The following is a 15858-nucleotide window of genomic DNA, read 5'->3' on the forward strand; positions in this document are numbered from 1 at the left end:
TTTTTTTTTGCGAGAACACCATTTGGGAGTGCTGAGTGCAAGTGGAGAACAACTGATTTAAAGACAAACCTGGCCAAGATCAATAAGCACACAGGGTCATTTCAGAGCAAGACTGCAACAGGAGGAAGAGGGAGGGGAAGATAGGGGAAGTGCCTGCACACAAAAAAAAATGGGCCAGGAAAGAACTCTGATCTCTTATGCCCTCCAGATTTCAGTTTTTGCATCATCTGCCATATTTGAACATGCTTTCCTCTATTCACGTTACAAACTTAGAAGTACAGCAGAAATCAAGCAGCCTTTGGCAACCCTTCTACCTTCTGTAATATACAGCAAGCCATTCTCAAAGGCTGTTAGTAACGACGTTTCTTAGACTCCCCGTTTGTGCAGTTATGATGTGCAAATGAAGGAAGCAAAGAAAGCAGAGAGCTCTGAAATGGTAGAGCTGACATACAAGTCTCTGTACTGGTCGAAGGCATTGTTGGCTTCCACCTCCAGCTTGCGCAGGCGGGCAGATGGCATGGCACCGTCTTCCAGAGGAGGATCATATTTGTTACTCCACGGTGATCTGTGGGGGAGGCAAGAAGAGAAAGAGAAGCTTAGACAAAATCGAGACAAATTCTGAAAGGCTTTGAAAAGGGCAGGCCCAACCACAGATGTTTGAACTTTCAAGAAATGCCATTATCAAGGAGCATTAATCTGTCAGAACCTGGTCATAAACAGCCATTTTGAACATCGATGGCAAAGGGACCCAGACTCCTAGAAGTTTATTGCTTCTAGCTTTCCCCATGGATTCTCTCTCATCTTTGTGCTTCCATTATACCTATAATTGTGTTTGGTTTCTAATGTCTTAAAAAAAATGCAACCCAACCCCCCCACCCCAAGCTCTACCTTAGAGCTGCAGCTATTAAAACTGTGCATATTTAAAAGACTTTACCTGCAAAGTCCAAACAACCCGAGCAGCCTAGGTAGAGATTCGTTTGGATTTAAGCTCATTTTATAGTCTACAAATAAAACCCAAGTTCACTTCCACTAAATTTGCTTCGAAAACAAAAACCACTTGTGTTTAGCTTGAGGAAAATATCTGAATAGCAAGAAAGATTTAACAGGGTTTGCAAAGCTGTGGTTTCTGCAATTAATTTCTGCAGGTGTGGAAGGAGTGGTGGGCTTGTAACGAAAGGTTTGGTATTGGACAACTAATGGAGCTCTTTTGCTAGTCTGCTTGAGCATTTTATAATTCCCATTCTGTAAACCCACATTCTCCTTTTCATTTCCCCTGTGGAAACCTACCTACATATATCACTGCTAGTTCAGAAAAAAAAAAGATATCCCTAGTCTTTGTGTAGCTGCTTTTTAGAAACTCCATCCTGCTAACACCAGGTTTTAATGTAGTCCATACGCAAGGGTCTTTGCCTCCAGTAGCCATTTGTTATTCATTTCTCTCAAAGGCGTCTAGCTTTGACATCTGTTTAATACAAAACATAGAGGACAGGGTCTACTTTCCTCTGGCCTTATACTCCCACCACATTTCACTTCCCTAACACTCCTCATCCCAGACTTGGCTGAACAGGTGAGACACCAGGAAGAGTTAAATCATTGTGTCACAGCAATCCAGAGCAAAAAACTTTTCAGGAAACCATTCACATTTTTAAAAAAACCCTCATCTGCTCTGGTGAATGTTACCAGAGCATTAGTTACTTATTTAAAGAGGAGCCTACAGAGTTATAAATGACTGTAATATTCGTAAGTAGAACAGATGCACATGGCAAATAGATCCAAAACTCCAACTCTGACAGCATTAGTGAACTGCTGGCAGGACAGCCGTTCCCCATCGTGCACCCACGCAGAAAGAACACAGGGTCTGTATTCTACGCACCCTGCAAGTATGGTCTATAATCTGCAGCATTCATACTGTATAGCTAATAATAATAATAATTCTTAAAGTAGAGAGAGTCCTGGCAATACTGTTGTTTTGCAATAATTCCAGATGCAATTATGCCACTCTATCAGCAGTGGTGGCCTTAGGGTTGTTGGGGCCCTGAGTAAGTGCCATTTGGGGCCCCTTGGAGGCTTAATTTTGATTACCTGTAACCAAGTTGGACATTTGTTGCAAAATGCTGAGGCCCCCTAAAGTGTGGTGGTTGCCCAGCTTGCCTTCCCCTAAGGCTGCCAGTGCTATCAGGTGAAAGGGAATAAACAGAAAAGCTGCGGTGTAGAGAAACGCCCTTTGCATTCCCTTCCCCTCCAACTGTCAATTATGGATTCCTTACAACAGTGAATGTCTTCCTTTCCGATCAAAGTGAGCACTTTCCCCCGTCACAACAGCATATAGACCAAATATTCCAGTTTTCAAGCCAACTGTGTACTTGATCATTTTTCACTTGATAAGCACCTGTGAGACAGACCAGTTTTAGAGGGACCAGGTGTGAGAAGTAGGTCCCTAGAGCATTAGAAAGACATGGAAAGAAACTACTCCAGATGTAAGCAGAGTAAACTGAGAGCTTATTTGAAGTATGAAATCCAACAAATGTAACAGCTTTAAATCAAGAATGCTCTAAAGAATTGGCTCTGATACCAAGTGCAGGATGGTGTTTCTAACTATATATACACTTTATGTTGTGGGTTATGAAGTTTAATCTGGGGTAATTCATAGTTTTATTTTACCATATTTTATTTTAAGAAGTTCAAGAGGTATCAAAAACAATGGATGAGCATCTCTGCTGTAACTTCAATATCTGAATTCACCAGGTTAGAGCTACTTCACAAAAAACATTCCTGTATTCCTGGCTATATATTCCTACACAGCAGCATAATTTTAACTTCTGTATGAACTTCTGGGTGTCTATTAACATTGCTCAAATCAGGAGAATGATAGAGCAGATAATACTGTTTGTACCAAAATTCAATAAGCTATTAAATTATTCCAAGCTGAAGACTGCAATATAGATACTCTTTGAAGTGCTATAAGAAATGCCTTTAACATCAGACTATACACAAAAAATGCACAGGTTCCTTAAAAAAAAAAAAACCAAAAAGAACCCTCAACTATCTAATAGCAGAGGCTACAACAGAGCATCTTTGCCAACAGTTGCAATGTGAAACCAAGAACTGGACAGCACATCTCTCTCGTTCCTATACATCAGTAGGGTCAAATTTTTCCAATCCCATAGGCCAAATGAAGGCTGTTGAGCCAATCTGCGGGTCTAATCAGGCCACGCTGGAGCCAATGCACAGGGCTGGTCTGGCATAGCCAAGTATCCCAGGTCAAACCCTTGTGCCACATGTGGCACCCATGGCCAGTGACACACGGGCTGGATCTGGCCCACGCACTATATGTTTCACACCCCTGATATACTTCATGTTCTTAAACTGTTTGCTTGCAAGCTGTCCTCTACCACCAACACATGCACGCTGATCAGCCCGGTTGTAAGTCTCTTATAATAAAAACGCATTTCCCTTGACTCTTGCCTCAGGAGGCACTTGACAGCATTTCCTTAGTCTCAAAGAAATTTAGAGTTTGGCTCCAAATGCTGCCAACCATCAAAACCCAGCTGTAACCAATGAAGTTACTGTAGGCATTTACCAAGTTTAGCTATCCAGGGGTAGCGAACCAACACATCTAAACAAGATCTTTGAGCGGTGCACCACAGCTTCACAAAATGCCGACAGACTGATAAGCAGCGAGACCTTCTGCTTTCGGTATGGAGCTGCGTTTATTTAAAATGAGCACACCAGTAACGCCGGTGTTTTATAAAAATTCCTGGAGCCAGCCAAAGGAAAAGAGAGCTCTTTCCCTTCTGAACTGTAAATTATTCATTACTGTGTCATGATATCTGAATACATATACACTGCTTTTAACTTACAGCAGATAGCAATGCAAACTGACCAAGCAAGATGACTGAACTCTGTAGCCGAGGAGGAAAAACCCCGTCTAAAACCCAAGTCTGGTTCGTCACATATTGCTAACAATCTGAATTTAAAAGTCTGTTCTTGCAGATCAGTCACAGCCCCTAAACAAAGAAGTTCTGGTTAATCTCAAAATCTACTGGAAGACTTGCTATCTTGCTGCAAAAGAAAATATTTCAAAACCTTTGCCTATAAGGCAGTGACTTCTGCCCACCACAAACAACTACAAGCACCAACAAGCTTCAACCATGACTAGTACCAGCTCTTTCATCTCATCCTGGAGATATTTGCCACCACAGACATGCAAATATTCCTGAGGCACATTGTTCCTGGCTTGTCACAGGATATCTTTCACCCATAGGATCATGTAACGTTTAAGGAAACAATCAGCACAAAATTTTGAAGGCTGACTCATCCGGAGCTCTTGCCAGGATTCCATTTTTCAACAGATCCCCACGTTGTGACACTGCTGTAGGGAAACGGATGATAGGCAACAGCAAACTAGGACCAAAAACGCCTTTCAAACTGTCTGCATTAACTCAGCTGCTTATGGGAATGCCATATTACAGATTATTTCTGGCCCCAGGCTGAGAACTGTTTGTAGGCAGGCAGATGCCTCGGAACGTTTCACAAGAGCTGTTTGGGGAGTGCAAAGACAGCATTAGGTGTGAAACCAACGTTCATGTGGTTGCACCCACAGCAAGAATTCTTAGCCTCAATTGGTACGTGCTTGACATGAAGCCAGTCTCTGGCACCTTGAAACTTGTTGTTATCTGCAACAATTTGTATGCAACTTTAAACTCCAAACCAAACTGGGTTGCTGCTTACTCCACAGATCTAGAGCTGTCCAGCATCCAACTTCAGACCTGAAAGATTACAAATACAGATCTACGATAGAAGCAGCGTTCCAGTCCTGCCACAAATGAAATGGACAATCTTACTCCATGTGTTATATGCCAACGTGAAATTGCAAAAGGAATGGAAAGCCACTTCAAAGCCACTAGCCTTTCCTTCCGATTTCTGGACCTCCTCTTCAGAAACACTAAGGCCTCACACTCTTGCAAACAACTTCATGTGGAGCCCCAATAAACTGAAACAGGTTGTGTGCACATCCAGACTGGAATCAGGGTCTATAATTGTAATCCTCACTAGAGGACAGTCATGGCTGTTATAACTGTTTAACTTTTACCAGATTAGGGGGACGAGGGGGAGGGGGAAGGGGAAGGGGAAGCGCATGAAAACATGCTACAATTCTGATATTCATTAAATCAGGGTAGGAAAAAATAATATGCATGTCAGTGTCTTTTAGTATTTAAAGACAGCAGGATAAAAAAACCCCCAAAAATCTGTCATTCAGTGCCATTCCATCCCATTTGCTTCTGAACCAGGTTGAACATTGCAGGTTCCCTGAAGTTGGGGACAATTTCATAGCAAGTATTAGACCTCTTTTGTAGACTGCAGCAATGAAATTTAAGAGAAGCCTGTAACTTGGATTTCTTCTGGCTAGTATTTTCAAACCATTACAGCTGGAGCCAGCAGTCATTTTATCCAAAGAAATTCATAACCCTCCCCAAAATGTTTTTAGTGGAAGAGCACTTAGCCTCCATTTAAGCTTTTAAATGTGTTCTATCTGAAGAAAGACAGATGGACAAAAGTGCTTAGATTTCAAAAGTCAGGCCTCTAATTTCCCTAAAAGAGAACGCTTTTTGTTTCGGCTAACAGGTTTCAAACTGTGCTGTTGGCACCGACTTCCCCATAAGGATTCCATTTAAGAGAATGATCAAACATACTTAGGATGGAAATGTGTGGAGAAAAGTCAGCCCTTGAAGTTTTATATCAAAAAAAGCTCTGCCTTCACACTCTGGATTCCCTGGCCCCTTGATATCCCCCAGACACCGCTGTTATTACAGGGGAAGTCACAAGTGCAGGCAGGACTATATGCATGGGCAGCTGCTACTAAAAGTAGAAGCAGGCAATTGTGAGGAAGCTAAAGGGAAAAAAAAAAATTACCACCCTTACCTTTGCAGGGAAGAGACCTTAAAAAGGAACTCTCCGACAAGTCAATATTCTATGTTCATAAAATAAATGTTAATTAAATCTGAAAAAAGGGAATAGATTGTAATAGCACATGTTGCCCCAAAAGCTGTATTGCATTTCTCTCACTTCCAACCTCAACTCCACAATATTTCCTGCATGAAATAAAGAAGGTAGAGAACAGGGACAACCTGAATGCCAGAACTGCTGTAAACACCAAGCCAAATCCTGCTGTCCTTATTCACGCAAAACCCTCTCAGAGGAAGAGCTCAAGTATTTAGTCCCAGAGGTGAAATCTTGGTCGCACTGGATGCGTCTACACAAGATGTTTGCTGCATATTAGCCTAATAACACTGCACAGTAGCGTGGCAGTTAAAAACAGGGCTAATAGCCTAATAACACTGCGCAGTAGGCTAATATGCAGCAAGTGTCATAAAAAAAAAGCGTGCCAGCACTACTGAGCAGTAACTCTAAGTACTGAGCATTTAATTAGAACTCTATTCAGCAAGTACTAAATGAAATTTGCAGTACCTAAGGCACATTAATGAACATGTAGATGGACCCACTGAAATCAGTAAGACTCCCTTGTCTTCAGTGGGGAAGAGAATGCTGCCACAAAAGTCAGGAAAACCTACCTCTTGGTTCTCCCCCTTGCAAAAGTCTTGAGAGATTTAATTTCAGGTTAAGTGCTTTGAAAACCACAGAAAAAAGCACTAGAAGAACATGTAATAATAAAATGAAGAAGGGCAAGTACAAGTAGCAGATTCTCAACCAAAATTAAGACTGAGGCTAGTTCTGGCTGCAGCATTTTATGAGCAGAGACTGTTTATAGTGTACTGTATAGTTCTGTGAATCTTTTAAGAGCCTTTGAGATTTCCATGACAAGTGTAAGTTGCTCCTCAAATTCTGGCCTAACATTAATTAAATTAGACTAAGAACTGTTCTCAGAAACCAATCCAAAATTTACAAGAGAAAGTGTGGAAGGAAGTGTCTGAAAACTGGCCACCAACTGTGACCAGCACAGACAATGTTCCAAAATTTGCCCCATAAAGGTGCAGGGACAATCTGTTCTTAAAAGTATAACTGAAAGTGTCAACCAGTTCAAGAAGGAAGAACTGCTTTAATCTTGAACACTAATTTTATTTCAAGGCTTCCACTGTGACCTTGTCTCCTCCCAGAAGCAAAAAGAGACCAACTCTTTTCACTTGGGTCAAATGCTTTTATAGTTCTCCTCAAACCCATGCTGACCTCAGCCAATTTCCCCAGGACTCCAGTTTTAAAGTAAAAGATATGCAAACCAATTCAGTCCAGGTCAACTTTGGTATCCAAACCTAATGCATGAGCACCTTTGTTTTAGATTCTTTGGGTTTAAGCCAACATCTGTTGGAGCAGTATCCTATAGAAGATTGATGAACACTTCACTGCAGACACTATTTTATTTCCTGGCTCAGACACATCACCACAACAACTCAAGCAAGAATGCTTTCATAAGTTTTGCATCCCATTAAAAACACTTCCCACCATTTTCCTTCAGAATAAAGTGGACCTCATTTTCTCCCACATTAATCAAAACTAGACGATGAAACCTTGCTGGGGTCACCTAACCCCAGTTGTCTTCCTGCCTACAGTGGGAGGGCTGGACCCAATGATCTGCCAGGTCCCTTCCAGCCCCTAACAATCTATGAATCTATGAACAATTTGTACCCCTTTAAAAAAAGCAAAACAAGTATTTTATAATCCTATAAAGCTATGAATGGGTAAACTGAGGCAAAGATTAGTTTGGCCAAAACAGGTCAATCTTAAAATCTGGTTGGAGGGGAGGGAGAAATTAAGTCCAAGCCTTCTACTTCTGCAAGATATTCTGTCTAGTTTTGGAAAATGTAAGCCAAAAAATATAACAAAGTATTTTCAGAAAGTCCATCTTGGAACAAAGTTCCTGGATCATTCTAAGCAGATGAATGGAAACCACCACTGTGTTACTTCTCAAACAGGGCAAGCCCAAAATACTGCAGCAGATCATTTCCAGTTGTCACCACTAAAAAACGTAAGCTCATACCCCAAAAGTAGCAGTGGAAGCCAAACATGGAACCCTTATAATCACAACCATAAGGTGAGAGAGGAGGGCTGTGTCTTGTTAGCCTGGGATAGAAAGATCAACTATGGCCGTTACAAATCAGCTGAACAAGTTCATTTAAGAGAGGAGCAAAGACTGGGTGATTTCATATTCCTAAAGATTTTTGGAACAATGGTTCCGTGCCTCAATGAAGTCACTGGAAATGTGGCATTGTTATTAGATATTACAAAGAAGCAGTCATTGGAATAAAAGGCAACAAATAGGTTTAAGTGTTGGTTACTAAAGCTATTGATAAACAGTAATCGTTCTAATAGCAACTGCAGTACAGAAGTATCAAGACAGAGGCTGGATCCAGAATGGCAACTACCACATCAGGAACCTTCATTCTGCCATTCTAATGCAAGAACTGCTTTGGCTCCTTTTGCAACCAAGTCAAATTAAAAAAAAAAAAAAGTTTAGACTGCGCATCTTGCCTCTGGATCCTCTACATCCATTGATTGCTGGTGGTAGCACCATCTGCTCATGATTGATGTTTAAAATAGAAAATCTTCACACTTGAATACTTCCAAGAACAAAAAACTGAAAGAACAATTTTAAGCAACCAAAACAATTACACAAATTTCCACAGAAAGCCTGGATCCTGTCTGAGCTGGATTTCTGTTGGTACACAGACGTGGATGGCTCTCTCAAAAAAAAAAAAAAAAAAAAAAAAGGAAAAATCAGGAGCCTGAGGGGCCCTAAAAGGACACCTCCTGCACTGTCATCTAGAAAAATCCCTCCTCTTCCAACTATATAACCTCTCTGTAGTCAACCCACACTGCACATTAGCCATTTTGAATGTTCTGGGGGAAGGGGAATCCATTTCTGAGTGGCACGCAACTGCCAAAAGCTTAGGCTTGGTCTTTAGGCTTCACTTCTGAGAGATGAATCGGCTTACCTAGTATGCAGGTTCACCTAGTACTGTATAAAGAGAAAGTATCATTCAGCCAAACCAAAACCATGATTAGCATCTGCTGTTCTCCACACTGCAGATTTCTTGCCACAGAGACCACAATACATACCAATAGAGATTCCTCCTGGTGTCCAACTCTAGTGGACTGTAACACCAAACCCATATTGCAGAAAGCACTTCACTGCCTTGCTGCATGGCTGATGTCAAGCCAGTGAAGTGGCTCACATGCTTTGTTGAAGGGACTGCAGTCAGAGCAAACTCCACCAATAAAGAAAAAACCTAAATTTTGTGCTAACACATATAATTCCTACCAGTCAAATTACTGGAAAGATTGCCAGGCTCTTTGAAGCTTCCTTCAATGGGCTTCTAAAGTTGAATATAGAGTCAAGAGATTTTAGAATACAATTCTGGAACCGTAACCTCATAGGGAAGGCCTACTGGTTTTATTGGCAAAAATCAAAAACCAAGAGGAGGAAAAGGAAATGGCTTTGCCCTTTGGTAGCAATTCACACAGTGAAACTTTCATGATCTCAGCTGTCTCCTCAGGATATGAACTCACCTATATGAATCCCCATCTCTGTTGTAGTCGCACAATAGGTAATCCTTTCCCACCACCTTATCTCGAGCGATCTTCAATGGCTGGTCAACAGAAGACAGGAGATCTTCGCAGAGGCTTGGGACCTGCCAGCGAGAGAAGACAGGAAATAACAATATTTAGATTACATGGGGCTGGCTTCTTCGTAACAACAGTTCTGTGATTGATGGGAAAAGACTGTCCAGAACTTGACACCCTGCTCCATAAGGTTTGGGGAAAAAAAAACTTTGAGATTCCATAAAGAAGAGAAAAAAATGACACCAACTCCCTCTCAGAAAAAGTTACACATCATTGCAGAATACCAAAAACCTTATTCTCCCCCCCCCCCCTTCCCCAACCCAATAACTTCACATTTAATAACTTATCAACTGGTGTGGTCCAGTAAATCTAAATATACACATTCTCATGTTAGCTTCTTGCCAATGAAGGCCAGTAAGCCAATTGTTGGGGACTGATGAATAAAGGTAAATATTTATAGTGGAGTAGAAACCAGAGAGCTGTTAAGAGAATAAGCTGTCCATACACTAGAATTTATTTTTTGCAGGCTCCTGCTCTGGGTGGAGTTTAGAATACTTTCCAGGCAGCCTGCCAAACATTACCATACTAGCTAATAAAAGAAAAGAAAATATCAAATATATTTGCTACATAGGTAGCTTTGAATGGATCCATAATCCTAGCTGCCTCCCCATGCTCCACCTGGAGGAAGAGACTCCAATCATTTTGTTTTTAACATGGCAGAGCAGCACTGAAACAATGCAGGGGAGATGTGTTGACACATTAGTCTAAAGCTGCTCTTCGCTTGCATATGCCCTGGTCTCTTGCTCTAAAGCCAACTGTGGCTGCTCTATCAGTGTCAGTCTTCCAATGACGGCAGATTCTGTAGGAGGCAGAATTATGGCTACACCTGATTTTCCTCCAAATCTAGGCTCCTTCTCCAGTCTAAACAGTTTGGAACAGCCATTTACCTTGCACAAGCGTGCTGTGTTCCATGAGACAGCTAGCCAATCTACTTCCTAAAGCCACTCCAATATTTTATTTGGAAAAAATACTACACCTCAAGTTTAAGACAAAATGCACAAGCATTAAACACATGTAAATGTCAAGCATATAATTATAACAGACGAGACCTAGATTGCTCAGACCAGGGCTTTTCAACCTGTGGTTCCATGGACGTCCACAGACTATGTCTAAGGAGTCCGCAAAAAAATTACTATGATCAATCAGAAGTATGCGAGTAGCCACACTTACAAATTTAAAGGGGTCCATACCTCCATTTTAATTTTTTTATTATTATTTATTTTAGGGATCCACAAGTGAGAAGAGGCTGACAACTACAGCTTAAACCAACTAGATTTTGGCTGAACATTAGCCCTAAATTTAATGTGCAATCCTATAGTGCATTTAGTCACTACCTAAAGTGATAATATACATTTATCGTCAGAAGGCTGTACAAGTTTAAGAAACTTTTTTCTAAACACAGTACATATAACAAGGATCTATACAACAGTTAAAACAAGCCTGTTCTGGCTGGTCATCTAACATTTAAAAGCAGAAGGGGGGGAAAAAAAATAGTTACATGCTCCTACACTAAATTCAAAAAACAGTTTTAAATTTAAAAAAATGCAACATTTGGAAAGCTGAAAGCATCATAAAATCAGGAGATAAGAAAAAAAGTTGCTATTCTTACATTGGTGAAATAGAAAGTGAAGTTTTAAACCACTGTTGCTGCACTGAAGAAAAATGTTGAAAAATGGTGAGCGTCAAAATAGTTCTCACACCCTTCAGAGTAACAGAACAATAGTGCAATTAAAGTAATATGAGAATGGCTTACTCTAGCAGTCACAGTATATTGGCCATAATATGCAATACTACCTTGGCCTCTATTTGAGAAGTATTTGAATTTTCAAATATCAAAACTTCAGAAGATGATCATTGACCACAAGATGAACATGAGCCTGCAATGCGATGCTGCGGCTAGTAAAGCGACCAAAACGCTGGCTTGCATCCATAGATGCTTCTCGAGCAAATCCCGGGACGTCATTCTCCCCTTATACTCGGCCTTGGTGAGGCCGCAGCTGGAGTACTGCGTCCAGTTCTGGGCTCCACAATTCAAAAAGGATGTGGAGAAGCTTGAGAGAGTCCAGAGGAGAGCCACGCGCAGGATCAGAGGTCAGGAAAACAGATCTTACGACGACAGGCTGAGAGCCATGGGGCTCTTTAGCCTGGAAAAGCGCAGGCTCAGGGGTGATCTGATGGCCACCTATAAGTTTATCAGGGGTGACCACCAGGATCTGGGGGAACGTTTGTTCACCAGAGCGCCCCAAGGGATGACGAGGTCGAACGGTCACAAACTCCTGCAAGACCGTTTCAGGCTGGACATAAGGAAGAATTTCTTTACTGTTCGAGCCCCCAAGGTCTGGAGCAGTCTGCCAGCGGAGGTGGTTCAAGCACCTACATTGAACACCTTCAAGAGTAAACTGGACGCTTATCTTGCTGGGATCCTATGGCCCCAGCTGACTTCCTGCCCTTTGGGCGGGGGGCTGGACTCGATCTCCCGAGGTCCCTTCCAGCCCTAATGTCTATGAAATCTACTCAGGTCCCTTCTGACCCTAGAAACTAGGGAACTGCTAGGTCTGTTATTGCCTATTTTCTTTGATATTTGCCATCTAAACCCTATCGACTCAAATACCATAATAGCAGAGAATGCTTTCTTATCAAATTTAATGGGTTAACAAGATATGAACAATACTGCTCACTGTTGTAAGATACAAAAAACAAGACAAACTGAGAAAGCCCTATGCCAGACAGTTAAAGGTGAGCAGGTTATATAGAGAAAGCCAGTGAGTTAATTACTGCTAATCCCAATATACCACCGGGGCTTTTATTTTTGGGGGTTCTGCTGTTTGGTTGGTTTGATTCTAGTTTTTGGGGGGTTTTTTAATTTCTAGAAATTCAGAGGGACAAAACACAATGAAAACACACCAGACAGTACACACAAATGAATGCTGTGTTATGAAGTTGTCAGGTTCTCAAGGAGGATGAATGCTTTATAGCACCCACTTCCATAAGCAGAACTATTACCTAGTCTCACCACTCCTGTGCTTAATTACTATGATACGTAAGGGTTAAAGTTAGAGAGAACAGCCATAAGACTCAGGTACTTCTAAAAGAAAAAAAAAAGGGTCCAAAATTAGTTTGACAGAAAACACCTGAGAAGTAGGGGGGGGGGGGGCAGGATATGGCAACAACAAAAAAGTCCCTAGAATTTCTCTCAAAGTGGAGAAATCCAGTACACCAAGGAGTTGATTACACAGAGATAAAAATCAGAAAGTGTCACGCCACAAGCTAAGTGAACTGATGTGTTTGTGTTCACAAGCCCATCTGGTTCCACTTTGTCTCTTCCTCTTCTCCATTAGCTATGAATTTCTGACTGGCTATTCACAGAGAGCAACTCGAGATGAACTCTTCAAAGGAGACGCACAGAAATTTCAGATGCATGTGCAATATAATGCAAAACGCCTTCATCTTCCAGAGCTGAGCTCCTTGTGCCTCTTAAAAGCGGCCGGCTGAATAAGTTGCATCTTCTGATCTGCTCTTTGCCCGTTGCCCATTCTGGTGAGATAAAATCTAGAAACAGCCTGCTCATCCTCCTGCCCATTTAAATGAATAACAGTGATGAAAACATGATTTGGAGAAAAGCAGCATTCTTCCCCCAGATTCCAATTCCAATCTACTTTTGCTCTTATTACTTGTGCTTCGAAACAGTCCCACAATGCAAATTCAGTTGAAAGCCAGCAGAGGTCTCTCTACAGTTCAAAATAGAAAAGGATTCTTCCTACAAGTACTAAGCTAATGCATTTTAAGAAACCCCCAAACTAAAAATGTAAAGAACAGCAGACTGGAGTTCACTCAACTGCAATATTGCTCCTGAACAGTCATCTGGAGACTGCAAGGAAGTCCCGTGCAAAAGGATGAAGAGAAAAGTAGTGAACACTTCCGTGCTCTGAAGAACGTTTTTAAACAAATCTGGAGCACCACAGCCACAAAGCACGGTCACCGTCCAATCAAGGGTGCAAGTTAAGTTAAAGGGATGCCCAAGGCCCCCAAATTGACAAAGACTGTGGTTGACAAGTCTGTTCCTCCGATTCAGTTTTGCAACAAGGGCAAGCTCATCTGTGCAAGAAAAAGAACACTCTTTGGGGATGAACCAAATTGTGGAATGACCTCCCTTAGTTACAAAGCACCATCACAAAACTCACCCTCTTTTTTTAACTGCACAGTACATGCTTGATGTTGCTATTAAGTGGTTAGAGAAAGCAAGGTGTACATGTATAAATCAGCCTCCACTACATGCACATCTGTCAGAGCACATGTGCGTGCATGCACACACTCCCACCCACCCTCCCCAGGAGTTGGTCATGCTGCTTCCCGCACTATTGAAAGATATTCCTACTAAGGTGATGAGCGAAGCACAAACCTAGAGCAAGGGTGTTGGTTGTAGCTGCGCTGGTCTAAGGACATAGGCAGACAAGGTCCTTTGGGTAAATCTAATCTCTTTTATTAGACTAACTAAATAGCTGGAAAAATTCTTTGCAGGTTTTCGGGTACAAACACCCTTCTTCCTTGAGTGAGATTCACAAAAACCATCTTTTCAACAAGTCATTTCAAAACTCTTTACACAGTTCAGTATCATTACCTCCGTTTTACCAGAGGGGGGAGGGTTTGAAGAAGTGAAACACCATCATAAACACTTGATTCCTATATTCTTTTGAGACCTTGCAATAATGCTTGCACAACCATGCTTGTGATGGCAAGGCTCAAATCTTTCAGCGACTGAAATTCTTAACTAATCATTTCCAGTGATATTTGCAGCATACTCATGCTTCAATATGGCAGCACAGTTAGAGTAGACTTCTGAATTATTACGGTATCATCTTGAGTGTCTAAAAGAATTGCAAACATTTTTTCTTCACAGTTTTGCAGGCACTGTTAGCCTTCAAGCTCTTAAAAATTATCAGTTGCAATGATGCACTTGTGTCCATCACTCGTTCTTATAAAGACTTACGTGGCTTCAGACAACTTGTGCAGCAGTTTTTTCCAGAATAAGGAGGGGTGGGGGTGGGGGTGGGGGTGGGGAAATAAACACCAATTTAAACTAGCGTGCTGAGAGAACAACTTGTATTTTTGAGAAAAATTTGAGAAAAATCCACCTAATGTGCTCTAGAAAGATACCACCTTATTCCTCCCTAATTTTTAGCAAGCCATTTAAGTATGGCAGTCACCCAAAGGGATGGTTATTTTATAGCATTCATTACATCAGCTATTCAGCAGCTGCTATGCTTCCTTTCCAAAGCTGGAGTAACACACACTCTTTCATATTCCACATAGCAGAGCTGCTTATACTGCAAGGTAGTCTGAACAAGTTACATGTAACTTTAAATACTTCAGCAACATATTTGTTAGGATATTTGATTCCCAGTGCTCGGCTCTTGTACAGTTCAGACCAGTAGTTCATTTAACATGATATTAAATCTAAAATGCTACATTTTTCACTTAGCCTGCTTAAAATTATTCATTTGTGGATCTAAATATCAACAAATGCTGCTGCTTTTTTTTTTAATCCCTTCTTCCTTTAATATGGTCAAGCATCAAGTCAGCCTGACACTTTCGTAAACTGCCAGTGCACCTGCAGATTTTGTGCAATTCCGATTTTCACTTAAAGACAAATACTTCCAGACCTCAAAGTTGCCCAAAAAACACTCAATTCACATTTAGAAGGGTAACTGAACCTTTGCTATTCTAAATCTGTAGAGATCCCAAAACAGCAGTTATGCAGTACAAAGCCCCTTATATATCCACCTTCATGGGGCATTTACTGGAAAGTCAAAAGACTAAACAACAGTTACAGTAGTTTACAACAGATAATGGCACACAGATGAAGCAGCAAAAAGGAGTAAAATCTATGTGGGTAGAAGCAGTGATTGATGAAAGGAAAAATGGGGGGGAGGTTACAGTGGATGAGTCAATGTTGCAAAAAAAGCTAACAGGGCACTAGGATGCAACAACAGGAGTACTGTATACTAGAGGTGCACTGATATTTCGGTGCCGTATCAGATCAGCACCGATAAAAGGAAAAAAATCAACAATCAGCTATTGGCTTTTTTGGCCCAGTGTAGCCAATAACGTCACCGCTAAATACAACATGCTTTCTGGTGGGGCCCCTGGACAGAAAGTGTATTATATTTATGTATGTACTGGGTTTAGGTGCAAGAAAGCTGCATTCTGTTCTGGCTTTCTGCA

At 41.3% G+C, this 15858-nt stretch overlaps 1 protein-coding gene across 2 annotated transcripts in view; it reads right to left on the reverse strand.

The window, feature by feature from the left end:
* CAPZB (capping actin protein of muscle Z-line subunit beta) overlaps positions 1–15858 on the reverse strand; it is a 91424-nt gene that overhangs the window by 32177 nt on the left and 43389 nt on the right. For both annotated transcript variants that reach the window (XM_090023202.1, XM_090023201.1), the window contains exons 3-4: positions 9523–9644; positions 452–565 (exon numbers count right to left, since the gene is read on the reverse strand). In XM_090023202.1, the coding sequence (XP_089879328.1) occupies positions 452–565; positions 9523–9644 (236 nt within the window). The remainder of the gene's footprint in view (positions 1–451; positions 566–9522; positions 9645–15858) is intronic.

The sequence above is a fragment of the Crocodylus siamensis genome, chromosome 12, assembly GCF_052110815.1.
Source record: "Crocodylus siamensis isolate JL-2025a chromosome 12, ASM5211081v1, whole genome shotgun sequence".
NCBI classification, from domain to species: Eukaryota; Metazoa; Chordata; order Crocodylia; family Crocodylidae; genus Crocodylus; species Crocodylus siamensis.